The sequence below is a fragment of the Pogona vitticeps genome, chromosome 13, assembly GCF_051106095.1.
Source record: "Pogona vitticeps strain Pit_001003342236 chromosome 13, PviZW2.1, whole genome shotgun sequence".
NCBI lineage: Eukaryota > Metazoa > Chordata > Lepidosauria > Squamata > Agamidae > Pogona > Pogona vitticeps.
In genome coordinates, this window is record NC_135795.1 from 21,626,219 (window position 1) to 21,653,896 (window position 27,678).

The 27,678-nt window shown below is 55.7% G+C and overlaps 3 protein-coding genes across 6 annotated transcripts in view; 2 read left to right on the forward strand and 1 right to left on the reverse strand.

Annotated features, from left to right (window-relative positions):
* Window positions 1–28: 28 nt before the first annotated feature.
* TRAP1 (TNF receptor associated protein 1) lies at window positions 29–9,115 on the forward strand. Its single transcript, XM_072982446.2, has 17 exons — window positions 29–395; window positions 514–596; window positions 996–1,136; window positions 1,575–1,646; window positions 2,331–2,491; window positions 3,168–3,277; window positions 3,845–3,918; window positions 4,676–4,831; window positions 5,029–5,149; window positions 5,444–5,513; window positions 5,940–6,087; window positions 6,274–6,459; window positions 6,820–6,958; window positions 7,307–7,392; window positions 7,956–8,101; window positions 8,287–8,359; window positions 8,680–9,115. Exons 1-17 carry the CDS (start codon window positions 83–85, stop codon window positions 8,779–8,781), a joined length of 2,181 nt encoding a protein of 726 aa, XP_072838547.2. The 5' UTR covers window positions 29–82; the 3' UTR covers window positions 8,782–9,115.
* A 146-nt stretch (window positions 9,116–9,261) lies between these two features.
* Window positions 9,262–19,618, forward strand: SLX4 (SLX4 structure-specific endonuclease subunit). The gene is made up of 12 exons (XM_020811916.3): window positions 9,262–9,873; window positions 10,029–10,289; window positions 11,103–11,263; window positions 12,054–12,373; window positions 12,639–12,885; window positions 13,066–13,154; window positions 13,716–13,862; window positions 14,750–14,919; window positions 15,096–16,888; window positions 17,197–17,302; window positions 17,404–17,814; window positions 18,803–19,618. The coding sequence occupies exons 1-12, from the start codon at window positions 9,533–9,535 to the stop codon at window positions 19,140–19,142; spliced, it is 4,386 nt and encodes a 1,461-aa protein (XP_020667575.3). The 5' UTR covers window positions 9,262–9,532; the 3' UTR covers window positions 19,143–19,618.
* A 2,288-nt stretch (window positions 19,619–21,906) lies between these two features.
* The window catches only part of CREBBP (CREB binding lysine acetyltransferase), a 43,056-nt gene continuing 37,284 nt past the window's right edge, over window positions 21,907–27,678 (reverse strand). For all 4 annotated transcript variants that reach the window (XM_020811998.3, XM_020811999.3, XM_020811997.3 and 1 more), the window contains 3 exons: window positions 27,035–27,196; window positions 26,217–26,498; window positions 21,907–25,178 (listed from right to left, as the gene is read on the reverse strand). In XM_020811998.3, coding sequence (XP_020667657.3) covers window positions 22,929–25,178; window positions 26,217–26,498; window positions 27,035–27,196 — 2,694 coding nt within the window. In that variant the 3' untranslated portion in view covers window positions 21,907–22,928. The remainder of the gene's footprint in view (window positions 25,179–26,216; window positions 26,499–27,034; window positions 27,197–27,678) is intronic.

A 27,678-nucleotide genomic window follows, 5' to 3' on the forward strand; every position in this document is an offset into this window, starting at 1 on the left:
CCCGCCCGCCCGCCCGCTCGACGCGCTACCGCGTGCGCCGGAAGCAGCGGCGGGCAAAGCGGGCACTGGTGCGCGTCCGGCCATGGGGAGGCTGCTGCAGGCGCTGCTCCTGCAGGCGCTGCGCGGGGGGCGCCGCCGCCACGACCTCTCGGCCCACGGCCGCCTGTTCCGCGCCGGAAGCAGCCGGCCCGGCCCAAAGGGGGCCGTCACCGCGCCTGCCGTCTTCTTCTCCTCCCTGCCGCCGGGCCGGGCCTCCACGCCAAGGCCGGTGTGGGCGGCGGCGGCGGCGCCTGGGCTGAGGCGGGCCCCCGGCCGCGAAGGCAGCAGCCAGGCCGCGCAAAGCGAGGATGAGCCGCCGCTCCACCGGCTCGTTAGTCACCCGGAGAGCGTCCCAGGTGGGGTCCCGCTTGCCTCTCTGCCCGCTTGCCTCCCTGGCTCGAGCCTCGAAGCCGCCCGGCTGCCGGCCCCTTCCCTCCGCGCCTCATCCCTTTCGCAATCCGTTTGGTCCCGCAGGTTCCTCCTCGAAGCACGAGTTCCAGGCCGAGACCAAGAAGCTGCTGGACATCGTGGCCCGCTCGCTCTACTCGGAGAAGGAGGTGGGAGGCTGCCTGCTGTAGAGTAGAAGGCGCGGCTGCTGCTGCTGCTGCTGCTGCCTGAGGGCGTCGGGTGGCCACCGGGAGCTCCACTGGGGCGATAGGCCAGGGGTCCCTGAAGGGCGGAAGCCAGGCCGCAGGAACTCGGGGCTCCTTTCTTGTTAAATGGGATTAGCCATAGGGGCTGGAGGCTTGTCAGATTCCTCTGCTGGGCCGGGCCTTGTTGCCTGCTTTGACCAGTGGGAGAAGATCCCCAGGCTCTTCTTGGGCCTTCCCTACAGGCTCTTTCTAGGAGAGTCCATGTCTCCTTTGATTTGAAGGAGTTTGCTGGTTCCAGAGCCACTGCTTTGTGCTCACCTTCTCTCAGATTTGCAGAAGGTAACACGTTTTTTTTCCCTGCAGGTTTTTATCCGGGAACTGATCTCCAATGGAAGTGATGCATTAGAAAAACTGCGTTATAAGCTGGTGTCTGAAGGGAAGGCCCTGCCAGAACTGGAGATCCACCTTGAGACAGACTCTAAGAAAAGAACTCTTACTGTCCAGGTACGTCAACCAGGGAGACCACAGCAATTTCCTTTTCTTGAGCTCTGTGGAGCCCTTGCACCCCAGACTTCTGTGGCCACTTTAGTCACCTGTTACTGTCCTTGTTCCTTAAAAATTGTTGGCCATGGTCTCTGATCCAGAGTGAGTTTTCTGTTTCTGTAGTGTTCCTCCTCACTTGAGAAGTTGGGCCGTTTCAAGCAAGGAGAAACACTATAGACGGTGGAAGTTGATTTTGTCTTTCCTGCAGCCAGGCTACAAGTCCTGTCCAATGCATGCCCCAGTCCCTGGTGCTGAGGGCTGGCTAGTCCCTGATTTTTCTTCAACATTTTTTAAAAACGAAAGCTGTGAATCTTAAAAAGAGTTCCTGTAGAGGACTCTCAGTTTTTCTATTTTTTCTCTTCACAAAATGGATCTGGTCTTCTATATTCTTATTTGCAGGACACAGGTATTGGGATGACCCGAGAGGAACTTCTGTCCAATCTGGGCACCATAGCACGATCTGGCTCCAAGGTGAAGTGGGTAGACAAGCCTCGGGGGGTGGGGTGGGGTCGTAACTGTTTGCAAACCTTTGAGAACTTTCTGTAGTGACAAAGAGGGTGACCACCTCCAGGCCCCTTCCTGTCTTGTCCTTGAGTGGGTGAGCAGAGCCCAGGCCTTAGCACTGGTGATGAGAGCAAGCAGGACTCAGCCTGCTACAGTTCTTCTTTTGGAACTGGGTTAGACTTTCATCTTTTTCTTAAACTTTTCCTGTAAGGTAACATGCCATGTGATCCATAAGTACCTGAAATAAAATGGAAGAGAAACTTGTAGATCTTTTGAAATGAGTTAAACTATTGTATGGATTCTGAGTCCCAGTCTACTGTTCCATTTGCATGAAACTGCACAAAATGACATGAAAAAGGTTTCTGTTTCTTATGGTTGCTGTAATAAACATTATAATTATAACTTTTAAGTGAATGAAAACTTCTAGCTTTATTTTGCAGCTGCAGGTTAACATGGCTCATACAGTTCAAGAGCTCACATGAAATTTAGGAACGTGATGATGAAGAATCCTCTATTTATTCAGCCTTATAGTGCCCTGCGTGTTGCTTGGCTGATAGAGGTGCACCTAGCGGGGTGAAAAGAAGAGTGGTTGGATGCTCACTCGCCCACACAGGCAGCATGGGTGCAGCCAACAGCATTTTCTGTTCCCAGGCCTTTCTAGATGTGCTGGAGAAGCAGGGAGAGGCCAACAGTAAGATCATTGGCCAATTTGGAGTGGGCTTCTACTCGGCCTTCATGGTAGCTGATCGGGTGGACGTTTTCTCACAGTCGGTGGAGCCGGGCAGCTCTGGCTACTGCTGGAGTTCAGACAGGTAAGAGGCGTGCTGGAGAGTGGGGACCCTTCCTGCTGAAGGCTCTGTGGCCTTTGCCTGCAGCCACTTGCCAGCATTCCTGGTGGAGTTTGATCCAGGGGCACAAAGAAGGATCTCTTAGGGAACAGTGATCTCTCAGGTTTTGTGGAAAAGGAAGAGGCTTGTGGATTCTTCTTCCCTTGTTGGTTTTTCTAGACCTGGGAGTTGAGACACTGGTTTCTTTATTGAGGCAGCTACAAAATTGGGCCTGTTGCAGAATTTAATAAACAGAAGGGACAAATAGTTTTCCAGTAGGTCAGGAATTAGAAGACTCTACAATGGTGTTGTTTCCCAGAGGGTAATGCCTTCAGGTAGAAATGGGGAAATTGTCTTCTACAGAGCCAGGCTCCTCCTTTTCCTTCTTCTTAAGTCTGATAGGAAACAGAGCCTCTCCCAATGCCTCTGGCAGGATACTTTCCAAGAACTAAGCTCGAGGTCTCCTTTCCAGGCATTAAGCAGGCATGGCCCTACTTCAGCCTCCTAGATCTGGGACATTCGGAGTGGAAGGGTGGATTCTTCCATCTGTAACTGGCTTGACTGAGCCATTGCAATCTCCCTGTAAGAGACCGGGAAGAAGGGGCAGGAAAGATCATCTCTGGCCCTTTGCTGGCTCCTAGGCTTCTCTTTCTAATCTTAGTTCCGGGATGTTTGAGATCTCAGAAGCTTCTGGAGTATGCACTGGGACTAAAATAATTCTCCATCTCAAAGAAGACTGCAAGGAATTTGCCAGTGAGGAACGGGTCAAAGGTGAGTCAGGCAGGCTGGGGGCTCCTGGGCTTAGCCATCTCATGGGCCAGGGCGCATACCAGAAGAGTTCCACAGTGGAGGCGGCAAAGCTTGGCCCGTGGAGCTGGCAGAGGGGCTGCAGCCCAGTGGTTGAGGAGGCCACGCTGTACAGGGAAGAGGTCCCAGCCGGTTTCAGCCTTGTGCTCTTTTGTTAAAAGCCCAGACAGACAGCTGGAGGGAAGGGAGAGGACAGCAGAGTAGATGGAGTGTGTGCAGGGGATTGGGGGGGGGGGGGTGAAGCTTCTTAAGACCTTCCGTGGATAAGCCCAGAGCAGCCTCTCAGACTAGAGGCAAAAGCAGATGAGCTGATGTGGCCTCTGGGTTTGTGATTCTGCCCACTACTGGGTCTCACTCTCCCCTTTCCTTTTGCTGTGCCAGACAGGGTGGTGTGTGCTGTTTCCCATCAGCTCTTCCAGGCCCTGTGTGGCTTACAGATCCCAGCGCTGTAGGTGGTCCAGGGGAGGGCAGACCCATTGGGGGTGGGGCGTGCACAGGCAGCTTACTCAGTGTGTCCTTTTCCTCCTCTAGAGGTAATCACAAAATACAGCAACTTCATCAGTTTCCCTGTCTACCTGAACGGGCGCTCTATCAACACCTTGCAGGTAAGGGGGTTGCAGGAAATGGGGTGGGCCCAGGCTTGAGCGACAGGGCACTGGAAGCCACGCGCTCCTCTGTGTGTTGTTCAGCTTCTTGCCTTGATTGTGAGCTCGTTTGCTGCCTTGACCGGGTTGTTCTTCTCCAGCTCTTCCTTCTTTTTGCAGTCCAGGGAGTTCCTTTCAGTGGCTGAAAGAGCCGAGGGGGGGGGGGGAGATTTTTATGCGCACGGCCTTCTTTGAGGTGCTGGGTTGTCAAGGGTGAAGTGAATTGGCCTTTGAGGCAGTCCTTGGTTCTCCTTCTTTGTGCAAATGCAGCGTGTTTTCTCTTCGTTGCCACTGGCTGCATGTCTGTGGGCTGCCTTGGGCAACAGACTGGCCAGGGCAGAGCCTGAATGGATCCAGTTTTTCTTTCGCCTCTCAGCCCAGAAAGAAGTCTCCTGCCACCGCCACGTTTCTTGAAGGCTCAGCACAGTTGTGTTGGGGTTGCTGCTAGCGTCCACCTTTTGGGCCCATTGCATTGTTCTGGGCTACTGTGAAGAAATTCCCTCCTCCTGGCCGGTGGTCCTTTCACTGACCTTTTTGCTTGGGGGTGGGGAGGGAGAAAGGACACCAGTAGAGTTTTAGGTGGCAGTAGGATGAGGCCTGACTCCTCCTCCTCCTCTGTGGCTTCAAGGTAGGCGTTTCAGTGGGTCTGGCTCTGTAGAGACATGCTTGCCTGGTGGACATCTGAGCCTCCTTGCTTTCTGTTTGCCCCTCTGCCCAGGCCCTCTGGATGATGGACCCCAAGGACATCGGGGACTGGCAGCACAAGGAGTTCTATCGCTTCATTGCCCAGGCCTATGATGAGCCCCGTTATATCCTTCATTACAAGACTGATGCGCCTCTCAACATCCGCAGCATCTTCTATGTGCCAGAGGTGGTGAGTTCTTTTTTTGGGGGGGAGGGGATTGTCTGAGAAGGAGGGTCTGCCCCATCTCTTCTGACTCCTGCCGGTCCAAAGCAAACCAGCACCAAGGGCACATCAGGCCCATGCCAGGAGGGTCAGTGAGGGGTTCTCCATAGAGGGAGTCGCTTCTGGCTTGTGTCTCAGAATTCTTCTGATTTCTCAACCTTCAGAAGCCCTCCATGTTCGATGTCAGCCGGGAGCTGGGCTCCAGCGTAGCCCTCTACAGTCGCAAGGTCCTGATCCTGACTAAAGCCACAGATATTTTGCCCAAGTGGCTCCGTTTCCTGAAAGGTAGTCCGGAAAGCTCTGGGCCAGTGGTGGTGAACTTTTTTGGGCCCGAGTGCCCAAACTGAAAAACAAAACACAAACCAACGGGTGGTGGTGGAACCAGAAGTGGCGGCGGAAAAGGGAATCCCAGGCACGGAGGTGCCTTGAAACCCCACTCCGGATCCGCCACCTGTTGAAGCACCAGCATCGCAGTTGCAGACCAGTGCTGCTCTGGGCCGTAGCTGGGCAGAGGCAGGAGATGCGGGGAGTGGTTTCCCCATCCTTGTGCTATAGCTTGTCATCATCTCTCTGGCGCAGGAGTTGTGGACAGCGAGGATATCCCCTTGAACCTGAGCCGGGAGCTGCTGCAGGAGAGCACCCTCATCCGGTGGGCAACCCAGGAGGAGCAATGCGAGGGTCACGTGGACAGGACATGCGAGAACTGTCTCCTCTCATCTGCAACTGGCTGCTGGGACTGTCAGACACACACACCCCCGGCTGGTGTTTGGGCAGGGAAAGGGCCTCCTTCCTGTTTCCTTCCAACACAGCTGTCAGGGATCAAAACTGGGAATATCTGTATGGCAGGCCGTTGTTCTGCTGCTGAGCTGCACCCCCCTCACGCACCCCTGTGGCCTCCCTGGGAAGTGACCTGCTCTAGTGGAAGTAGGGCTGTGTTACCACAATAGCACCCATTGAAGCTAGTCTCCCCACCCCGGGTGATGCCCTCCCTGTGGTGGTATTTCTGCAGGCTGTGTGCTTTTCCCCCTTGCCCGCCCTGTCTTTGATTCTTGGCTGCTCACCTCTTGGCCCACAGGAAGCTTCGGGAAGTTTTGCAGCAGCGGCTCATCAAATTCTTCATGGATCAGAGCAAGCGAGACCCTGAGAAATACGCCAAGTTCTTTGAGGATTACGGGTTGTTCATGCGTGAGGGAATTGTCACCATTGCTGAACAGGATGTCAAGGTGCCCTGCCCTGGGCAGCCGACTGGGTTTTGATGGCTCACGGTGGCTGCTGACCGTTGGGGTGGGAGGGAGGGAGGCGTTGTGATGGGGAGGCGCTGAGGTGCTCAGGAGGCTTGTGGCCTGCTTTTTTTTGTGCTGTCTGCTCTGGCTCCTACTTGTGACTCAAGGGAGGCCATCTTTCTGCAGGAAGACATTGCCAAGCTACTGCGCTATGAGTCCTCAGCACTGCCTGCTGGCCAGCTGACCAGCCTCCCGGAATATGCCAGTCGCATGCCAGCTGGCAGCAGGAGCATCTACTACCTGTCTGCCCCCAACCGCCACCTGGCTGAACACTCTCCGTACTATGAGGCCATGAAGAAGAAGAATGTGGAGGTGAGGGGCCTGCCTGGCCTGATCCCGTCAGGATGAAAGGAGGCCCTGGGGTCTCGGTCCTGGCCGTGGTTCTGTCAGCACGAGGAGAAGTGATCCAGCCTCTGTGCCACACCCTGGGACTGTGGGGGATGCCAGCTGGCCCTCCTTCCCTGCATCCAGAGTGGTGGCCCTGCCCTTTTGGCTTGGTCAGCAGCAGGCCTGGGTGCACCATTGTGTCTCTTGCTAGCAGGTCCCTCTGCTGCTAAGCTACAGAGGGCTAAAGAGGTGAGAAGGAGAAGGATATGTACCAGGGAAGGTGTGGCCCTTCCTTGGCGGTGCTGTTTCAGAGCAAAGTCTCACCCTCTCCCTTTGGGCTGCCAGGTGCTCTTCTGCTATGAGCAGTTTGATGAACTGACGCTGCTGCATCTGCGGGAGTTTGAGAAAAAGAAGCTGATGTCAGTGGAGACGGATATTGTGGTTGACCACTACAAGGAGGAGAAGTTTGAGGAGAGCCGCTCAGGTAGCTTTCCAAAAACAGCAGTCCCCACCTTCCCGGAAATTGTTGCCTCCTGCTCTAATGCAGGCGGTAGGGCTAAAAACTGGCAGGAAAGGCATTGGGCAAGCAGGTGGTGGAAGCACTAGCCTTCATTCTATTGCAGAAGGTGGTACAAGGGGTGGGGGCAAAGCTGGGTTTGGGGAGGCAGGGGAGACTTGGCTCCCAGCAGGACCCTCTCACATCCCTCCCCTCTTCCTCCTGTTGTTGTGAGGAAGTGCTGGTGGGACAGGGGGGGAGGGTGTCTGGGCTATGTTGCTTCCCTCCTTTTCCGGTCCTGAGCTTCTTGCGCACTTTGAAACTCTGTTTCCACAGCTGAAGAATGCCTTAGTCCCCAGGATGCTGAGGATCTCATGGCCTGGATGAGGAATGCTCTTGGTTCTCGGGTGGCTGCAATCAAGGTGAGCTGGGGCAACCTGGCCTCATTCAGAGGCACCCTAGGCAGAGTGGAAAGAAGCTGCTTTGGCTCTAGAGGTTGTCCGAGCAGGTGTGCTTTTCTATTTCTCTCTCTCTCTCTCTCTCTCTCTCTCTCTCTCTCTCTCTCTCTCTCTCTCTCTCTCTCTCTCTCTCTCTCTCTCTCTCTCTCACACACACACACACACACACACACACACACACACACACACACACACACACACACACACACACACACACACACACACACACACACACACACACACACACGCCCAAAAAGGATGGCTCCTGTGCTCCCCTCCCCTGCTACGTCTCCTAGAAGCTATGCTGCAAGACAGTGGCTGGAGGTCCTGTTTCTGCTGCTGCCACGAGAAATGGCCCTTCTGGATGCATGCATGACATCCATGCAGGACAGCCTCCATGTCCTCCTGGCCTGCAGGTTATGAGGACATGGAGGCTGTTAGCTTTTTTTGAACTGGGAGGTTGGAGAGACAGACGGACCATTTTTTGGTCATGATCTCTGCCTTGCTTTACTTCCATCAATGTGCAGGTGACCCCCCGCCTGGATACCCATCCAGCCATGATCACTGTGCTGGAGATGGGTGCTGCCCGCCACTTCCTGCGCATGCAGCAGCTGGCCAAGACGAGTGAGGAGCGAGCCCAAATCTTGCAGCCCACACTGGAGATCAATACAGGGTATGTGGTGATGGTTTGGTGAGCAGAGCTGAGCTCCTGATGCCTGACCTTGCACTCTGGCCAGGAGCCAGGGTCATTCTCTTCCAGGAGCATCTGTTGCAGGAAGGAAATCTGTGGGGATATAGCAAAGAGTCTTCTGCACAGGGAAGGTGCAGTGGCCCACATCTTTCCCTCTCCCGCTGCAGGCATGCCCTGATCAAGAAGCTGAACCAGCTGCGAGCCAGTCAGCCTGACCTGGCCCAAATGCTGCTTGACCAGGTTAGTGTCAAGGGCGGCAGCCACTGGCCTCCCTCCCTCCCTCCCTCCTTTTTCCATGTGTGTTGAGCTGCCTGGGCCTGTTCTGGGTCGCATGGTGTGCCTGCGCTAACATTAGCAGCCCTCACCCCTTGGGAGCCGTGCTGCGATTCCCCTGGACGAGAGGCAGCACCCATGAGGTAGAAAGCGCACGGGGGTCTTGAGCATTGTGGTCCCTACAGAAGCCACGAATTACTGTCCCCCTAATTGCCACTTAAGTTTTGTGGCAGCCACAGAAGCCCCTCTTCCCACCCTCTCTCTCTGTTTCTTGCTTTTGCCTACAGATCTATGACAATGCAATGATGGCGGCAGGTCTGAGCGAGGATCCCCGGCCGATGGTGAGCCGGCTGAATGAGCTCCTCACCAAAGCCTTGGAGAAGCACTGAGGGAGGCCCCAGGCCGGCCTGGCTTCGGAGGATGACCTCCTCCTTTGCATCAGGACCCAGAGGGGGACTGGCTCGGTCCCCTGCCGGCTGGACTTCCTGGCTGCTTGCTTGGTTCCCTCGGGGAAAGGACAGCCCAGGCTTTGCTCTTGCCCTGCTGGGGACTGAGCCCTGCAGGATCATGTTGTTGTTTTCTCCTTTTCCCAAAAATGCATGTGACTGGATTGTCCCTGTTTGTGTTGGGGCTGGGTTGGACATGCCCCCCCCTCCTTTGCGGGTGCCGCGAGGGCACAGTTGGGCCTTCGGGGTCTTCCAGTAAAGTCCTCTCTCTCTCTCAGCTCCCCATGGTGTCTGCCTCTGCTTTTTATTTGGGGCTGGGGTGGCGGGAGGGAGGGAGCCTCTTCGGGCTTCTTGCTTGGGGCAAAAGGGCCTCCCAAGGAGGGCTGCCAGGCGGCTCCCCCCTCCTGGCAAGGGCCCTCCGGAAAGCGCGGGGCGGTGCCGGCCTCGGCTTCCGGGCCTCGTAGCAGGCGGACCCGGCTCCGGGCGGAACGGGTGCGCGGGCAGGCGGGCGGGCGGGCAAGGCAGCCGCCAGAGGGCGCAGAGGGAAGAGGAGGCCGCAGAACCTCTCTGGGCGCCTTCTCTATGGCGGGCCGCCGCTCTGGGCGCTTTACCGGAAGTGTGTCGTGTCCCCGCCCTTCTTTGCGCCTGCGCAGTCTCCGCCCCGGGAGGGGGAGGGGGTTGCGTTGCGCCAGCGATGGGGGCCGACTCCGAGGACGAGTTCCGGGAACAGCAGCGGCGGCGGCGGCGGAGGGTCTCTGCGGCGAGGAGGGAGCGCGGGGGGCGGCGGCGGCGGCGGCTGCTGCGGGAAGGACCGACGGGGACGGAGGGCGGGAAGGCGGCGGAGGGGGCGGCGGAGGGGGCGACAGCTCCAGGCCCCGGGTCGCCGGCCCGTCCCGCCAGCCGGGCGAGTCCCCCGCCGGACGGAGGAGGCCCCCAGCGGCAGCGGCGGGAGGACGTGGGGCCGGTGCTCTGCCAGCTGTGCCGGGCGGACCTCTCGGCGCTGGACCCGCTCCGGAGGCAGCAGCACGTCAACCGGTGAGAGCCTCGGGCGGCGGCGGCAGCGGTGGGGGGGGTTGGGGGAAGGCTAGGCTAGGCTCAGCTAGGCCGACCGACCGACTGACCGCCCGCCTCCCTGCCTCCCTTCTTGCCTCCCTCCCTCCCTCCCTCCCTGGACCCTTCCCGCCGAGCAGGTGCCTGGATGAGCTGGAGGGGCTCCCCCCGCCCTTGCCGCCGCCGCCGCCCTCTGTCCCCGACTGCCCGGTCTGCGGGAAGGGCTTCGGCTCCCTCAAAGCCCGGGCGGGCCACCTCAAGCGCTGCGCGGCCAAGATGGACGTGCCCCCGACCCTCCTCCTCCAGGCCGTGCGGAGGCAGCAGCAGCAGCAGCAGCAGCAGGAGCCTTCCTCCTCCTCCTCCTCCCCCTCCCTGGGCAACCGCCTCCCTTCTCTCCCCAGGTGAGACCGAGGGAGGTGTGTGTGTGTGTGTGTGTGTTTGTTTCCTGCTCTCTGACCAGCAGCCCTTCTCCCACCCGCCCCCATCCTATGGCAAGCGGTGGGTTGGCTGGGTGGGAGATGGTCTTGAAGTCGGAAAAGGGGTGCTGGGCTCCAGCAGGATGTGGCCTGCCAGCTCCAGGTGCTTAGTATCGGATGCTGTGTAATTCTGGCCATAAAATCTGCATGGAATTTCTGATGCACAACCGACACTGCCTTGTGTGTAAAGTTTGCCGATTCTTCGGGCTGAGTCTGTTCTAGTTGTCACCAAAGAAACCCTGTTTTTGAGAAATGTTTGGCGTCTTTTCAGGCTACAGGGACTTAATGACTGAAGCTCTGCTGGGCTAGTTATGCACTTGACCTAACTTTTGGAACCAAACTACAGTACTTTTATTTAAGAAATGTCCACGGACACCTTTTGACTTGGGTTGCATCAGATAATATTTGCTTAGGTTTTTTTAATTTACAACAATCCATGCCAAAGATTTATGCCCTGTTCATGTAATACAAAATGTTACTTTTAATGCATTGCTTTGTGGGCCTTAATCAGCATTGTTGGTTTAAAAGTAGCAGTCTGCATAATTGTTGGTGATTCAGCAGGAAGAGAAAGTAAAGTGAAAGCTTTCCATGAATTGTTATTCTGTAACAAACAGTAGAGCATCACAGGGTGGCTGCTGAACATGTTTGCAAACAGTAGAAAGTTGGAAGATGGAGTGGAGCAATTCTTCCGTGTTGCAACTTTGACTGTGTCTGTTTTGTCTCTCCTGTTGTGATCAGTCACCTGAAGCGGAAAGTCATCTCTTCCATCGAGAATTTGGCCAAGAAACCAAAGACAGCACCCAAAATAGACGGGGCAGATGAGGATTTGCTGGTTGCTATGGCGATGTCACGCTCTCTCCTGGAGAAAGAGAAGGCCGCAGCCAAACTGCGAGCCAGGGGTAACTGGAGGCTAGTTCTGTGGACTTTGGAGGCTCCACACAGGTGGGGGCGTGGGGCCCTGTGGCATTTGTTACCTGCAATTTCCTTAAAACTGGAGTAAATAAAGTACAAGGGATTCCCTGGGCACATGTAGCCTCCCCCCCCCCCCCGGTGTGGCTTTTGTGTCCCCTTTTGACAGCTTGGCAGGAAAAATATGGCAACAAATGTAATTTTCATTGCTGGAAGCCTTCAGAAGGCATTGTCTTACAATAAGACCACTGTCTGTTTCCCTCCCCAACCCAAAAATTAAAAGTGGAATCCTAGCGATATCCTTTTTAAAGAGAGTTGTTGTTACCGTTCTTTTAATGTTGTCTCGGGTGTGTCTGAAACAGAAGGCAATGTCAGATTTTGAATTTCTTCCCCCTGTACGTCTTTGCTAGCTTGTGGGGCTGGGGGCTGACGAAGCCCTTCCCATACCCTGAGGTCAGGAAACTGGCTCTGAGCCACCCAGTCAAGAAGCAGGGCTTTTTCACTGGTGCCTTCTCTGGGGTTCCTTAGGTTCTGACTCCTCTTCAGGGCTGGGCTTTTCCTGGGCTGGGATGAGAGAGGCAAGCCTCGCAGGCCCACTGGGAACAAGGCCTCTGTGGATGCTTCCTCGGCTCCTTTTCCCTGTGGGGTCTTTAAAGCGCTTTAGCTGCTTCTGTGCGCTGTGACCATCTCGGGGTGCAGGACAGCCGTTGAGTCCAGGACCGGTAAACTGCCTGGATGCAGGAGGAGGTGATGGGAACGTGTTCTCTTGGTTCCCTGCAGAAAAAAAGAATGGTGCGAAGCCTCCCGACTCGCCACCACCGCTGCTGCTTCAGGATGCACAGAAGATGCACAGAGACATGGAGGAGCGTGTGGGGCAGTTGCTTTCAGAGGCAGGAGAGTTCCCCAGCACCCCCCAGCTCCCCTCCAGCCGCCTCTTGGAGAGGGAGCGGTCCAGAGAGGCAGGTGGGCAGCCAGCGTCCTCCAGAGGCCCAGGCTCTTCCTTGTGGGAGTTCAGCTCATTAACGGGGCCGTGTCTCCCTGGCAGTTTCACAGCTACCGGCCTTGATCTTCCTGTTCCTTCACAGCTGCCAGGGACCCAGGTATGTGTGTGATCTCTGGGCTTGGGCCTCCTGTGCAAGAGGCAGGCCCGGGGGTCTCTACAGAGGTTCCTGCCTTGTCCCCTGGGGGGGGCTAGAGCCGAGGCACCCTGAAGAAGGAAGAGGCTGGGGGTCTTCTGTTTTGTACTGGGTTTTGGACAAAACATTGTAAAGTATGGAACAGGTGCGTTGTTATTCCAGCCCTTGGCGAGGGTTCCTGATCTCTTCATTTTAGGATTTGAGTGGCTTTCCTTGTTTTTCCCCCCAGAGCCTGGCGCTGGGCACTTCCTTGACTTTGCCTGGCCCTGTTGGATTGCAGGAGATAGATTCCACGCCCCCCAAGGCCAGCCCTTTCCAAAGCATAGATGATGGCGAACGTCAAGGCTGTGGCCCCAGAGATGAGCAAGCCGCCAACCCGCTAGATGTCCAGGCCCTACAGGACTTGGAGGACCTCGCTGAAGAAGGGCTTACCCTTACCCAGTGGGGCCTGGAGGTTCGGCAGCTGGAGAGGGCAGGTGAGGTCTCTTGCCTCAGGCCAGAAGGGGAGGGCCTGCTCCATAGAGAACACCTACTACGTCCTTAGCTGTTCTCTGCCTGCTCCAGCGAGGGGACAGGTGAGCCGGCCTTGTCAGGGGAATGGATGCTTCTGGGACAGGGACTGATTAGATTCTTTATGCTACTTCTCTTAATTTGAGGGCGAGAGGAGGAAATGGCAAACACTTTCCAGACCAGTTCTGTCTTGCCAGGGGAGAACAGACTGTCCTTGAGAAGCCATCACCAAACAGTAAGTGGGGAAGGGAGCCCCAGCCTTCAAGAGGGCGGTCCAATCTCCTTTGCTGTGGGTTTTCCATTGGTAGTGGGGTCGCCATCCATCAGAGAGGCTGCCGGATCCCTGCATCTGCTGGGGGTTGACTTGGTGACCCTCATGACCCTTTCTAGCTTAGCAGTTCTGTGATTCTGTGGATCCAGTTTTGCGTTTCCATCCAGTATTTCTCAGATGCAGTGCCATGGGAAAATACTATACTGGTGCATAATTCTCTACCCTGGTTTTACTTGCAAGGTGCTGATCACCTGTGGTAACACACCAAGAAGGGACTGGTGAAGTTCCAGCCTCCTCTGCTTTTAAAAATGTCCCCTCTCCTGGATGTATCTGGTCCAAGTTTTCTGACACCCCGGTGTGATCCATAAGAGGCTTTTTCTGGGTGAGGGGCTGGGTTCCTGAGTTGGCCCAGAGACCATCCTCCCCCCTCCTTCTGCTACTGTGCTTCTCTATAAAGTTCAGGAGTCTGCTGAGGAGAGGGATCAGGATCCTACCTTTCCTGTCTTTCCCCACTCCTTTCTCTAGGTCTTGCTGGATTTATTGACCAGTGCCTTCAGGGAGATGGTCAACAATCCCCACTTGAGTGACCTCCAGTTCCAGGTGGACAGCGGAGAGATCCTCTACGCTCACATGTTTGTCCTTTATGCTCGCTGTCCCTTGCTTATGGAAGCGGTAAGCAAGAGGGAAGGGTGTTTGCAATGGACAACGAGGAAAGCCGATGTAGGCGCGCAGCATTCACTCACTGCTGCCTGCTTGTTTAATTGCTCTGGGTCTGGATGCTTGGCCGGTTTGGTTTTATGTGGGCTGAAGGGAAGGGGGCCGTGCCCTTGGCTTCTCTTTCTCCACCTAACCCAGATTTCAGGAAGAGACCTAGAAACGCCGTGTGCCTGTAGGCCTCTCTGAGAGAGTTGGGAAAAATGGGCAGCAGCCACCTCCACCGCCAAGCTTTACAGCTCCGCTTTGCCCCCAGCCCAAGCATTTTGGGGTTAGGTTGGGGAGCGGCCAAGAGCCCCTCCTCCTCCAAGCGTCCTGGGAGGCCTCCCTGTTTGCCAACAGCCAAGAGTTCCTGGTTCCAAAAGGAACGTCAGAAGGGCAGGATGGAGCAGGACGGATGAGAACTGAGGATGTGGCAAAGAAGGTGGCCTGGAGAAGAGTGTGTGTGTGTGTGTGTGTGTGTGTGGCTGGCTGGCTGGCTGGCTGGCTGGCTGGCTTTTGGAGCACAAGAGACTCTGTGTGTGTGTGTGTGTGTTGGGGGGCAGAGGGAAAGTCGCTGTCCATGATGGGGTCTTAGGGTGCAGTTGCTGGGGAGATGCAGGGGGTGGAGGGTGGTTTTTTTCCTCCTGGGATGGAGGAAATGCTCTTGAGGTTGTGAGGCATGTGTTGGTCCTTGGGGGATTGTTAGGGTGGGCCGGCTTTCTTTAGTGACCACCAGCCTGCGTGGAACCCACCACCTGACGTGCCACAGTGAAGAGATGGCTAGCTTTCCTTGACGGGTGGAGGGCATGTGCTGGGGTGGCTCTCAGAGGAGGGACTTGCTTCTCCTTCCCTTTCACCACCAGGTGGACTGCATGGGATTCAGAGTGGCTGAAGAAGGCGGCATGTGGACCCGCCGGATGCTGCTGAGCGATGTGCCTCGGGAGGCCGTGCAGGTGTTCTTGAGCTACCTTTACACGGCCGACTCCGTCATCCCTCGCCGGGTCCTGTCGGACGTGGGCGCCTTGGCCGACAGGTCTGTGCCTGTGCAACTCCTTTGGGATGTTTTCTGGCGAGCTGATCCTGCCGCCTGCCCAGACCCTGCCACGCTTCAGCTTGGACGAAGCCTTGGTGAGGGGCAGGGGCGGGGGCTCCTTGGCTTTTTCCCACTAGTTCTGGAAGAGTCGGAGCATTCTGGCTTTGTCCCTGCAGGTTTGGCGTGAGGGAGCTCGCTGCTCTGTGTGGAAGGGACCAGCTGGGTTCACCGGTGTCTGGAGAAGAGAAGGAAGATGGAGCTGGCAGCGAGGAAGGCAGGGAGGAGATCCTCGAAGAGCTCTTGGAATCCATGTGGCCGGAAGGAGACAAAGAGGCTCAGCTGAGAGGGGGCCACCCAGAGGAAGCAGGCAGTGAAAACATGAGTGAGCAGGACTTGGAGGAAATCTATCAATTTGCTGCCACCCAACATCGACTGGCGGAACGCCAGGCAGAGGAGGGGAGAGGCCGTCGTGAGGCCCAGTGTGGCCTGAAGAGCTCCCTAGGAGGGGAAGGGGGAGCCAGACTGGGCCCCTCTAGGGAGGAGGAGGAGGTGGGGCCGAGAAGGTCCCTCTGCCTTGAGTTGCAGGAAGAGGCCGGGGAGGGGAGGGGACTCTCCAGAGGAGCCGCTGAGGCTTCCAAGGAGGAGGAGGAGGAGGAGGACTGCCTCCTCGGGCGGGAGGGCTGCGCCACACGGTCCCCGCAAAGGCGGAGGGCTCAGGAGCTGAGCCCTGACGTGGGCAGCGAAGGTGCCACAGTGGGACGGCCTCCTGGCCTCCGGCGGGTGTGGAAGATGTTGTCCGGCGATGGCGCTAGTCAGCTACACGGGGAGGCTTTTCCTGCCCAAGACCGAGGCCCCCCCTCTTCCTCTCCCCCACCAAAAGCAGCCGACGCCAGAGGGCTTCCAGGAGCCCCTGTCCACCTCCCAGCTGCCTCCCAGCCCACCTTGGCTGGGAGGTGCTCCTCCTCTCAGAGCAGAGGCCGCCAGGAGCCCCTGGGGAGGGAGGCCCCCGTCAGTTGCTTGGATCACCCCCCGGGTGGGCCAGGGACTCTTTCCACCGGTGCCGATAGCCGTCCAGTTGTGGTGGTGCTGGATTCTGAGGAGGAGGAGGAGGAAGAAGAAGAGGCAGAGCAGGGGAAAGGCAGGGAGCCGTGCATAGGCTGTGTCCCTTTGGGTCATCCAGGTATCCGGTGTCAGGTGCTGGAGCCTATGTCGAACGGCAAGGAGTGCCCGGGGGCAGGCAGCTGTTCACCCCTGCACTGGGTGAGCCCTGAGAAGGGCAGCAGGGGCCGGGGGCCGGGCAGCCTCGCTGGTGTGACTGGAGGGTCCCTGGGAACGAGGCCTGCTGGCCAGGGGCGGAGCAGTGATGAAGAGGACGCTTCCTCGGAGGGAGGACTGACGCTGGTTCCAGACACGCCGGTGCCATGCGGGCAGGGGATAAGGAGTCCATGGGCGGCATGGGGTGGTTGGAAGTCAAGGGACGAGGCTGGCCCCCTCGACCGCAGCCCGTCTCCACTGAGGCTGCCTGCGAAGGAGGTCTGTTCCCCCCGGTCTGCCTTGCCCTCCTGCTGGCCTGCAAGTGGGAATCCTGGCGGCAGCCGCCACCACCGCCTCAACCACCCTGCTTCGCGTGGAGCCCAGAAGGTGGAGGAGGCAGCCGTGGTCATTCTGGAGGACAGCGAAGAGGAGGCGGCGGAGGCTCGGCCAGCCGCTGCCCTTTCCCTGGGAGAGGCCTCCTCGCTCTCTACAGAGCCCACGTGTGCCGCTGATGGCAGGGATGGGCTGGGGATGCCCTTGGTGGCTTCAGAGGCGAGAGGGGGCAGCCCCCTGTTGGAGAGGAGCCCCTTCACCTGCCGGACCGATTCATCGGAGGAGGAAGCCCCAGAGTGGGCGGGCGAAGACTCCGACAGCAGTGATGTCCTCCCGCTGGCCCAGAGAGTGCCCCCAGCAGGGACCCCTCCGAGGGCTCAGGGTAAGTCGGTGTCCCTGCTCTCAGCAGGGGTGGGGGAGTGGCGGGTGGGGGTGCAGGGGGCTTCCCTCTCTTCTCCTGCAGCTGATCTGTTTTGTAACTTGGCTGGAAATTCTTCAACGCAGGTTGGGCTTGGCAGTAGCTGGGCAAGGAGGCCTGTGCTCTTGGCCCCTGCACCTTCCGCACCGCCATGTGGGCCTTGCAAGCCGCTCTTTGGGCCCTTGGCTGGAGCGGATGGGCAACGGGTGGGGGCTGCCTGAATGACCCCCTGGAGACTCAAGGGGCCGCCCCTTCCCTTGTTTCCACCACAGGTCCTGTTTGCGAGGCCAGGGAGAGGCCGGGCACGGCGACCCCACAAACGCCAATGCCCTCTTACTCCACCATGGTGACCCCGGAGCTGAAGAAGGAGTTGAGAAGGTTGGTGGTGCAACAGCCAGGCGCTGATGGGCCAGAGACGGGAGGCGGCCCTTGCGTGTGCCTGCACGTGCTGCAATCTCTCCCGCCTGTTCTCCTCCTAGGTTTGGAGTCCGAGCGCTTCCCAAGCGGCAGATGGTGCTGAAGTTGAAAGAAATCTTCCAGTTTACGCACCAGCAAGTGGGATTGGACGCCAAGGAAGAGGCTGCCTCTTGCTCCCCACAGGCCCTGTCCCCGAGAGCTCCACCCCGGGCTCTTCCCAAGCAGGCAGCTGGATCCGTCCAGCCTTCTCACTTGCCCCAAGGGGGCCTGCTCCATCTTCGGGATCCAAGTCCTGGAGGCCAGGCCAGGCCAGGCCGGTGCCGTTTGCAGGTTGGGCCAGATGCACAGTCTTTTTCTGCAGCGGGGCTTCGCCTTGGAAGCGCCCCTGAGAATAGCCGGACATCTCTCGCAGTGTCTCAAGGCCCAACCAGTTCCCTGGCAAGGGACAGCAAGAGGTCTGTGGCTTCGGAGAGGTATGGTGGGCAGTGGGGGGCGGGTGATGGTTCTCCTTCCCTTGGTTCATGGGTTTTCTTCTGTCAAGTCTGGGGAGCAGTGGGCTCAGACAATCCAAAGAGCCTGTCTTGCGGAAGGCAGCAGCTGTTGTCTAAATAAGAAGTGGTTTCTTGTTTATAGTTAATTTTTGCTTTGTTAAAAATGTTTGTTGGCCAACCACCTGCTCTCTGCACCCCCAAACTGAGCCCACAACATCCTGCACGTTAGATAGCCAGTGATGCATGGCATCTGATGTCCCTTCAGTATCTGTTCAGTATGAGCAAATGGTATCCTCAGCACAGAGAAGAGGTCAGAACTGGACATTTCAGATGATTTTTTTAAACATCTGAAGTACATGCTTAAAAGCATAGGGGCACCCAGAAGAAAGCCCGTAGGGAAACCCATCAATTAAAGAAGAGGGCTGAAACTGTCGCTTTCTCTGTGAGGCTTACTAATTCCTGTTCCTTTTGAGAAAGAGCTCTGAAATTCCACCCTCCCCACATATTCTGCAGCCACCGCCCACAGATGTTCCAGGCGTCTCTTGGCTGGCAGCTTGGAATCTTTGGCCTAGAACAGAAGCAGGCCACGGAGGGCGCTTGCTTGAGAAAGCAGCAGGGCTTGGAGACAAAAGAAGTTGCTCGGAGAGGTGTGGATGTTAGTTGTTTTGTGCAGGGCCTACGAGCGACTGGGTTTTGTGTTGTTTTTGCTTTGTGGTGCTGGGCTAGAGAAGGGACCACAAAGCCTTGTCATCCTGCGTAAAGATTTGTTTTTATGTTCTGTTTTTAGAAGAGTTCGCTGTGTTAGTCTGTGCAAGCATATCAGGCTCAAAATGAAAGAAAAATACAAAATAAAGAAGAGAGTAACGGCTATATTTTAATGTGCACTTTGGTGGACAAGTCCACTTCCTCAAATGTCAGAAGAACTGGACTTGTGCAGAAAAGCTCACATTAAAATTTTTTGTCCCCCTAGGTCTTCTTCGTTTGTGTGTGAGGCCCACAGCGCCCTGGGGGCAGTGAGAGAGGCTGAAGAAGCAGAGCACCTCCCAGCCTCTCAGGCCTCCTCGGGCCTCGAGACAGACAAACTGGAGGCCCTGCAGCGCTACCTTCACGCCACCCCTGCTCTTGGCCGCCAGATCTTGCTGTACCAACCCATTGAGCTGGCTGGGTTGCAGGCAAAGCTGAAGGAGCAGGGCATCCGGATTGCTCTGGGCAAGCTGCTGGACTTCCTGGACACTCAGTGCATCACTTTTACCACGGCAGAAGCTCGGAAAGAGAAAAGAACCCCCCAAAAGGGGAGGCGACGCTGCTGAGGTGCTTTTGTGGGACCGAATGAGACTTCACGGCAGAGCTGCTGACAGGAGGTGGCATGAGAAGTGCCCCACCCACCACCCCCAAAGACAGCAACTTTTCCCTTGACTGCAACCTTTCCCCAGAGCCCCCGAGCAGCTGGTGGTGTTGGGCTCTGCCTGAGTGTTGCTGTCTTCTGCGCTTCTTGTTTCTCTTGAGGGAATGGCCCCTTCCCCTGCTGCCAGACTTCTCTTGGAAACCTTTTTTTTTGGGGGGGGGGGTGTTCAACAAGGGAAGCTTGGGTGGAAGGAGTTCTCATGTGCTGTGGCTCCCTCCTGCCACCACGAGTTCCACTAGACCAGATTTGAGTTGTTCACTTGTGGCCTTGCAGGACTTTTGTAGAACTTGCAGGTCTCTCTCATGCAGTTTAATACTGCAGTTTTATTCAGGTGGTTTTGCCATGCCTGTATGTAATAAAAGGATTTTGCTATGTTAACAAGTGAGGCCTGCAACATGCATGTTTGAGGGGAAGAGAGCGAGCAGGCTCCAGTGGGGCACTGTTGCACCAAGCCAGCGCGAGGCATGGCGGAACAGAGGGGGTGCATATGTAAGGGGAGGGGGTAGCAGGTTCTGTACATGCTAATAATGGGGTATGGTGTGGAATCCACTCAGAGGCAGATATACTGGGGCACTGTGGATCGTCTGTGAAATGGAATCTCATCCCTTGCACGAGAGGCCCACTCCTGCCGCCTGGCCCAGACTCACCTAAACTTTCCTCTTTCCAAAAAAGCCATGCTTCTTGGGCAGGCAAAGGCTCGTTTTCAATCCGAGGTTGAATGTTGTCTTTCTCGTTTTGCCTTCCTGTCCCCCTCCCTATCCTTTTTTCGCTTTGATGTCATAATGGACATGTGGCCCGTTTGAGGTATGGACTGTAATTTCCAGCACCCTCATTATTGGCAGTGCTAGCGGGGGTAGTGGAGGTGACAGTCCAAGGGCATTTGACAGTTATGGTTTCTAATCTTGCCTTAATGCCACTAACATCATCCAGGACAAGAGCGAGGCCGTGAGTAAGGTGCCTTTGCAAAAGCTGCAGCCAGGACTGCTGCAACTCCTGCGTACAGGTTTAGTTTGTACGTCTGTCAGGTGGCAGATGATGCAGCCATATTTCCTGGCCCTCTGGTGTATGTAAAAGTACATTCCTTCCCTACTTTCAGCAAAGGTACCAAAAAAACAGTAAAACAAAACTCAGGAAATCCAGTACTTAGAAATACCAATTCAAATTAGGTTCTGACCCTTTTCAGGTACCTTCTATATACAGTGGGGTCTCTACTTAAAGAACTTAATCCGTATTGGAAGGTGGTTCTCAAGTTGAAAAGTTCTTATGTTGAATCTGCATTTCTCATAGGAATGCATTGAAAACCATTTAATCTATATCTGCTCTTTTCCGTCCATAGAAACTACAGTGGAACCTCTACTTAAGAACTTAATCCATTTTGGAATGGTGTTCTTAAGTTGAAACGTTCTTAAGTTGAAGCAAAATTTCCCATAGGAATGGACTGAAAACCAATTAATCCGTTCTGGCTTTTTTTTTTTGTTATGTAGAGGTGCGTTCGTACATTGAAGCATTAGTTCCCATAGGAACTAATGCAAAGCTGGTTAATACGTACTCTACCACTAGGGGGAGAATTTTTTTTAACTTAAGATGACCTAAGGTTAAAAAAAGAGCAGGAAAGGTTTTTTTTCCTGTTCTTATCTTGGATTTCTGTTCTCAAGCAGAAGCAAAATTTAGCAAATGGAGCTGTTCTTAAGTTGGATTGTTCTTAAGTAGAGACGTTCTTAAGTAGAGACCCCACTGTAATGTACTCTGTATTCTGGTTCTCTCTTGGACCACACATTGTGTTGTGCGTATCTGAAATGTCTTGTCCAGCTAGCCACATAAATGCTTTCCCTGGAAACCTTGCAACGTGCTTTTTTTGGCATAATAGCAGAAAAGTCTCAACACACGGATGTAAATAAATACAGTAGAGACCAACATCACACCTAGTTTAATCAAGAGCCGCAGCATCAAGGGGGCTGCTGTGTGGAAGCAGGCATCGGCGTTTTTCTTAGCAAAAAGGGGAACAGTTTAGTTGTCACACAAATGGTGCCCATGACCTTTATGACTGAAGCCGCATTGCCCAGCCATATGGTTGTCCAGAGATGCTGGAGTGTGATTAATCCAAGTGATGCCCACATCTGGCAGATACTGGCTTGTGGGAAACTGAAGCGAAGCCAGCCAAGGGTGGCAAACCTTTGGAACTCCAGATGTTTTAAGACCACAACTTCCATAGTAACATCTCTGGCAACATAAGACTGGGGATTCTGGTAATTGTAGTCCAAAACTTTGAAGTACCAAAGGGTCACCAACCCCTGGCTTAGGGGATTCCTAGCTTACTGAGCCTCCAAGAAGAATTGGAAGAGGGCCCTGCCTTTGAATTTTGTTTAAGCAAGTATCATGTTTCATGTTCGATTCTCTTCTAATGTGTATATTTTTAAAGAAAGCAATAGTAAGTTTTTTCACTTACTCTTTGAAAGACTACCGCCAAATATTAAATAAATGGGAGACCTGTAACCCTGCCGTACCTTTTCATGCAGACCAGTAGGCCTATCTACCTACAAAGTACCTCTAGCCAGGCAGAGCAATAAGTGATTCAATTGCCTTGTCTCGCAAAGAGCATGATTCGTGTATGTCTGCATGAACAAAAACCTTAAACATTTTTACATGGAACTTCAAGAACAGAATACGTATTAAAAACTTCAGTAATTTATATCACTTTTAAGCAATACTATATATACAATGGAAAAAAGACATGCATAGTCCAAATACAATGTTGAAAACAGCATTTCTCATAACAAAAAAGGTCTGAACACCAAGTTAATACCATGTACATGAATTCAAGAAGGACCACCCTTTTTGTCTGTTGCACACAGTTTATTTAACAATATGCTATAGAAGTAAGAAATGAGTTCACCCCCCCATTCTATACAGTCATTGAATCTTGAATTTTTCATATTTATAGTAATTATAGAACTTGCATGATTTACACTATAATTGCTTATCCTCATTTCAAGTTTCACATCAAGAATTAAAAGAAAAGAATATGCTTCTTCCCTGTTAAAATAAGCATGGCCTAGGAAGTTATTGTCCATATTTTTCTTTCCTTTTTTCTTTTCCTGTTTTTTGTAAATCTAAAACCAGTTTTCTCAGAGAAACAAAGCAACGATTTCTACACCTGCAACGTGTTTGTGTGTGCAAGAGTCAGTTCCTATTTTTCCCAAGGACAATAATACTTCAGATACCTGCAGAGGTCAATATAGAACAGGGGAAAAATCTTTCTGTCAAAGATCAGAAAGTTAGCAGGGATACATTAGATTGTTGCATTATTTCAGGAAACAGTTTCTGATTATTTTTCTTCTCTGTTAAACTCAAATGCTTAGTTTTGAAAATACAAATAAAAATATGAATATAATGGACTTGTTTTCCCCTTTAAAAAAGCAAAGTCAACAGTAACAATGAAACTTTAAAAAAAAAAACACGACAAGACCAACAAAAAGAGACCAGATATTCTAACCACACCTGGCTGGCTTTAACAAAAAATATATATATTCTTTGTTTTGTTTTGAAACAGCAATTCTTCCTTCCCTGGTGGTGGGACACACACACACACACACACAGAGCAGCAGTCCCGTTGAGGGCTTCTGGACTAGAGCGAGGTCTGTGTTTCAGTACAAAAGGTCCAGGATGACACGAAGGGAGGCTTCCAGGATGGCTACAAGCCCTCCACAAACTTTTCCAAGGTGTCCCCCCCGGTCGTGTCGCCAACCAGAGAGAGCTCGTTTGGGAGCACGTTCCGGTTGGGGGGGTTGAGCTGGGGAAGCATTGCACTCTGCTCTGGGGGGACCAGGTGTCCCGGCGGCTCCAGGGTACCACTGGCCAGGGTAACGGCGAGCACAGGATGGGGGGAGCCGGTCTGGGGGGAGGCGTGGTGCGGGGAGGGCTGGGGCTGTATCCTGGGCGAGGGGCTGGAATGCGGAGGCTGGGACTGGGGCCGGGGAGACTGGACGGGCGCCGGCGACCGCACCTGGCTGCTGAGGGAGGCGCTGATCTGGGGGGGACCAGGGAGGTGTGGCGTGGGGGGCTGTCCTGAGAGCAGGTGCTGCTGGGGGCTCATAGGATTGGGCTGGCCTGGGGAGCCCATCTGCTGCTGCTGCTGCTGCTGCTGCTTCATCTGCTGCTGCTGCTGCTGCTGGAGGATTCGCTGCTGCAGAGCCTGCTGGAGACTGGGGCTGGCATCCGCACTCAGGCCGGGCTGTCCCATGGAGTTCAGCTGTCCCATCTGAGCCATCTGGCCCAGGGCCCCTGCTGGGAGGGAGAGGTGCTGCGGTGGTGGCGGCGGCTGCGGCTGCTGCGGCGGCTGCAGGGCCTGCGAATAGCCTGCAGGGCCCGGAGGCTGCTGGAACTGATTGTGAGCTGCCATTGCAGCGCCGCCTTGCTGTTGTTGCTGTTGCTGTTGTTGCTGCTGCTGCTGCTGAAGCAGCTGCCTTCTCAGGATCTCCCTGTACTGGGGGCTCATGCTGGCCATGCCAGGGCTGTGGGCTGGGTTCATGAGACCGAGGGACTGGCCCTGGGCATTCAAGCTGCCCACCCCTGATGGCTGGGGAGGAGGGACACCGACCCGCTGCCCGCCCGCCTGCATGGCGCTCAGGCCCTGCAGGCCGGAGGGGGTGTGGATTCCGGCCGGAGGGGGCGGCTGGGGTGTGGGCGGCGGCTGGGGCGTGGGCTGGGGCGGCTGCAGGCCCGGCTGGTTTGCTACGTATTTGGCTGTTCTCTGCTTGATGAAAGCTGCCATGAGCTGAGGGTTGGACTTCAGGATGTTGAGCACCTGCTGCTGCTGCTGAGGGGAGCTCGGGGATTTCAAGGTCCGCAGAAGCTCCTGCAAGGCGTTGGGTGGGATGCTGCGGGCCGGCGGCTGGGCCCCGGGCATGCGGGGGCCGGCTGCCGCCTGCTGCGCCGCCATGGGCAGGGACGGCCGAGGCATCCCAGGCTGCAGGGATGGCGGCTGGGCAACTGGGGCTGGCGGCCACTGCCCGGGTGGCATGCTGGCCATCACTGGGCCGCTCACAGAGTTTGCCCGAGGTACATTCATGCCCACCTGTGGCAGAGGGTTCACAGTGCCCACGGCTGGGCTTGCCATGCCTGCTCTCCCTGGGGGCAGGCCATTGCTGCTGACTCTGTAGAGCTGCTGCTGCTGCTGCTGTTGCTGCTGCTGCTGCTGGGCTGCCTCGATCTCAATCTGCCGGGCGGCTTCCACGGCTCCTGGAGGAGGTTGAGTGGGCGGCGGGGGCGCAACCACTTGGGGGGTGGGCTTCCCAGCTGACATGGGGGGAGGTGCTTGAGTCCTTGCTCCGCTGGGGAAGCCGGCAGGGGACATGCTGACCGGAGGCGGCTGGGGGGGCAGCTGGGGGGTCTGCGGGGTGCTGGGCTGCTGCTGTGGCGGCTGCGGCGGCTGCGTTGGTGTCCCGGGGGTTGCTGAGGTAGGAGAAGGCAAGCTCTGCTGAGGCACGTTGCGGGTGGTCATGGTGGCCATCCTGCGGCGCATCAGCTGCGCCTGCTGCAGCCGGTGCTGGATCTGCTGCTGGCGAAGCTTGTGTTTGATGTTGAGACAGAAGGGCACCGGGCACTTGTTCTCCTGGCAGTGCTTGGCGTGGTAGCAGCACAGCGCGATCAGCTGCTTGCAGACTGGGCAGCCCCCGTTGGTCTTGCGCTTGCAGCCCTTGGTGTGCTGGACCACCCGCTTCATCTTCTGGCAGGAGGGCAGCGAGCAGTTGGCGTTGCGGCACTGGCAGGCGTGGACCAACGACTGGATGCAGCGCTGGATGCTGAGGCGGCGAGACTCCTGGGGGCTCTTGGACTGCTGCTCCCCTTGGCTGTGGCTGTCATCGTCCAGGCCCAGCCCCCACTTGACCATCTTGTGTTCATGGCTCTTGGTGTTGTAGCAGTTGATGCAGAGGTCATAGTCCTGGAAGAGAAAAGGCGGGCGGGGGGGGCATGTTTCAAAGGCTCAGCGCCAAGCTTGGCAGCCTCCTCTTCTCTCTGCAGGTTGGGGGGGGGAGCCGACAGTTGGATTCTCAATCCCTGCCCCACCCCCAGAAGATGAGGCGAGATCTCAGCAGGGGATCGAGGAGCCCCAGAGCCCCTTCCCCTCCTCTGTGACCTCAGGAGCCATGTTTGTGCCAGCCACCCGTATTCAGTTCCCCAGGACTTAACAAAGGACCATGAACCAACTCCTCCTCCAATTCATCAGGCAGTTTGGTCTGTGAAATGGCCCAAATTACACCCAGGCATCTCTGAAGGACTCACAAGTACCAAATGACTTTGCTTAATACCTGAACAAGACCTCTGATAGAACAACTGATAAATATGTCCAGGGTATCTGGAGAGCCTCCATCCCATCCTCCAGTCTACCTGCTGTCCACGAAGGACCCTTGACCAGCTAAGGGTCTAGTCCCAAACCCAGCAGTCCTGCCATGTGCACGTGTTGCTTCCAGAAGCTCTGACCTTCCTAAACAAGGCAGAAATGGCCGGGAAGACCCTAGCGAAGAATGCTGGCAGATCCACCACCCAAAGTTGGAAGCTCCTGATCTGATAATGTGTGGGAAACTTCTGCTTAAAGTTTGTAGCTGCATTCTGTTCCACTGACATGCAAACACCTCTGGCAGGATGTGGGAGCTGCCAGCAGGCGGGGCAACCCCTTATTCTGCCCTTTCGCTTAGAGGTGGAGCATAAGATCAAAGGATTATTTTAGCCAATCCTAGTTACGATCAGGTAACTAGCATCCTCTCTGTTTCTCTCATAACATACTAGGTAAATCATGCTAAGTCAGTAAAAGAGCCCTCAGGGCGTTGCCAGTGGGCTCCGTTGGATAGCTTGGACCTTTGCCGTCGACTCCTTTGTTCTCTCTCTCTCAGGCAGTTTGCCTTCCTTTGTTCCGTGATCGCCCGCAAGGATGCCCTGGAGAAGACCGTACCCCAGAGGAGGAGGAGGAGGAGGAACTCACCTCGCAGACCGTGCAGTGCCACCGCGTCTCGACATGGTGCTTGCACTCATTGCATGTGTAGACAAAGCGGTCCTGGCCCTGGGTGTGCAGCTCCACCAGCATGCAGAGGGTGGACCACTTGGAGCGGCGCAAGGAGGAGAACTCCCAGTGCTTGTCCCTGGCGAGAGTGAGGAAGGCGTCCCGGCCGTCCATCAGGTCACAGCTGAGTAAGGGGTCCGGGTCCACAATGGGGGGAAGGGTGTTGACGACCGGCCCGGCGTGCAAGTGGATGACAAAGAAGACCTGCAGGCACACAAGCAAAGGGGGCGGGTGAGCCCAGGGGCGGTGGGGCCCCTCAGCTGAGCGGGCCCTCCTCCGGGCAAAGCCCTTCCGTCGGTGGTTGAGCAGAGCCTCCAGGTGGGCAAGGACTGGGCTGACCTGTCTACAGCGACGTCTGTTTCCGGGGACCTTGTTTTGCCTCAGCGGTATTTTAATCACAGACTTTGTTTAATAGCTTTTAAATTCTTATTCTAACTCTACCGGCTTCTTTTTAGTTAACTTTGCCAGCTACCTTTGAGAAGATTGGGCTACAGATCAAATAAAGAAACAAAAGCGCTGAGTAAGTGAAAGACTGCTGGGCCCCAGACTGAACCCGGGGCCACTCCAAGGGGGGCTGCTCTGGTCCACAGGAGCCCCCAAAGAGCCACTCGGAGGAGAGGCTGGTCCCCACGGGCTTTTGGCTGTGGGGCCCGGCCTGGATCTCTCTTCCCAGGCGACTTCCTGCCATGGTGGAGGGCACAAGAGAGGGGAAGACAGCTGGCCAGCTGGGCCCCTTGTACCTCCTTGTGCTTCTCCATGGTGGCGTAGAGCTTTTGGGAGAGGTCGTTGGAGACGTTGGGCAGGGTGGGCTTCTTCTTGTTGGCCCTGCTCAGGCTGCTCTTGTTCTTGTTGGTCTTCTTGCTGTTCTTCTTCTTTGCGTTCTTGCTGTCGCCTTGGCTCCCCTGTCAAGACAACAGGGAGCAGCTCAGCCCGGCCCCTTTCCAGCCACATACACAAGAGACACAACCTGCTTGGGAACCCTTCATGCGTGGGAAAGACAACACCGAGGCCTCAGCATCCCATCAGGCAGAACAAACTCTGCCGTTCCAAAATGGGCCCAGGTAGACTTAAGACGCTCAGCTTCATGCAAACCTTTTTCTGTTTATAGTTCCCCAGAAAGCATCTCCTTTTTCAGGCTGAAAGCACTGCCTCTCTTTGATTTTTCTGAAAGGAAAGCAACAGCAGCAGGACTGCTATCCTAAGAGGGTGCCCTCCCTGCACTCTGGAAGCAGGAGTTCTGCTCTTGCAGCAGTTTGGAAGCAAGACACACAGGTGAGCGCCTGGCAGAGATGAGGCCCCAGCTGCCCAGAGGTCCCCCCTCCCCATTCCACCCTGGCTAAGAGGTCTGCGGCTGGCTCCTGTCTTTCCCACCCCAGCTTCCCTG

What these genes read in the sequence shown, in the direction of transcription:
- TRAP1 (XM_072982446.2), top strand. Translation starts at nt 83, where the DNA reads ATGGGGAGGCTGCTGCAGGCGCTGCTCCTGCAGGCGCTGCGCGGGGGG. An exon ending in TCACCCGGAGAGCGTCCCAG is followed by an intron (nt 396 to 513) that starts GTGGGGTCCCGC and finishes TTGGTCCCGCAG; the next exon opens with GTTCCTCCTCGAAGCACGAG. An exon ending in CTCGGGTGGCTGCAATCAAG is followed by an intron (nt 7,393 to 7,955) that starts GTGAGCTGGGGC and finishes ATCAATGTGCAG; the next exon opens with GTGACCCCCCGCCTGGATAC.
- SLX4 (XM_020811916.3), top strand. Translation starts at nt 9,533, where the DNA reads ATGGGGGCCGACTCCGAGGACGAGTTCCGGGAACAGCAGCGGCGGCGG. An exon ending in CGCCTCCCTTCTCTCCCCAG is followed by an intron (nt 10,290 to 11,102) that starts GTGAGACCGAGG and finishes TGTTGTGATCAG; the next exon opens with TCACCTGAAGCGGAAAGTCA. An exon ending in GTCCCTTGCTTATGGAAGCG is followed by an intron (nt 13,863 to 14,749) that starts GTAAGCAAGAGG and finishes TTTCACCACCAG; the next exon opens with GTGGACTGCATGGGATTCAG.